At 35.9% G+C, this 772-nt stretch overlaps 1 protein-coding gene across 1 annotated transcript in view; it reads left to right on the forward strand.

The window, feature by feature from the left end:
- Positions 1–772, forward strand: part of LOC106879895 (WD repeat-containing protein 35) — a 99,754-nt gene that overhangs the window by 62,335 nt on the left and 36,647 nt on the right. The window contains exon 25 of the mRNA XM_052971236.1: positions 372–434. Within this exon, the coding sequence (XP_052827196.1) occupies positions 372–434 (63 nt within the window). The remainder of the gene's footprint in view (positions 1–371; positions 435–772) is intronic.

Raw genomic sequence — 772 nt, forward strand, 5'->3', positions numbered from 1 at the left:
TCTGTTGTGTCAGGGGAGAGTCATTCTCTTTTGGTGCCTTATAATTTAACACACTCACCGGTAAAATTTCCACTTACTTCTTTTTTTATTTTTTATATATTTTTCTAAAATTTTCGTTGCGTCTTGCATCCTTTTCAATAGTTTTGAGTCAAAATATAAAAAGAAATAAGTGGAAATTTTACAGGTGAGTGTGTTAAATTATAAGGCACCAAAAGAGAATGACTCTCCCTAGACACAACGGTATATATATATGTGTGTGTGTGTGTGTGTGTGTATACACACACACACACACACACACACACAGAGTTTTTATTTCAACAAGTCTTTAATAATTTGTCCAATACAATGGTTCTTTCTCTCACATTTTCCAGAATATTGGTGACATGTTTATCACCGTTGGCATGTGTGAACAGGCTGTGGAGGCTTACATCAAGGTTCGTATTGGTTCCTTTTATTTTCTCCTCTTTCTTTGTGATCAATAGTTTCCATTATTGGGTGTGGTCAGTCTCCACAGCATCTAACGTTGGGTTTTGATGTGAAGATGATAGTATGAAGATGTCTGAAGAAATGCTACTTTCATTTAGATAGGCTGCAGCGTTTTTTTACCCCTTTAAAAGAAAAGAAAAGCAACAAAAATGAAAAAAATCTACATGCATTTTAGGTATTGAACCTTGCTTTGAACTTGAAACTCATGGCATGAATTAAAGCACACACACACACATGTGCACACACACACACACACACACACACACACACACACACACACACACAC

The sequence above is a fragment of the Octopus bimaculoides genome, chromosome 10, assembly GCF_001194135.2.
Source record: "Octopus bimaculoides isolate UCB-OBI-ISO-001 chromosome 10, ASM119413v2, whole genome shotgun sequence".
Classification (NCBI taxonomy): domain Eukaryota; kingdom Metazoa; phylum Mollusca; class Cephalopoda; order Octopoda; family Octopodidae; genus Octopus; species Octopus bimaculoides.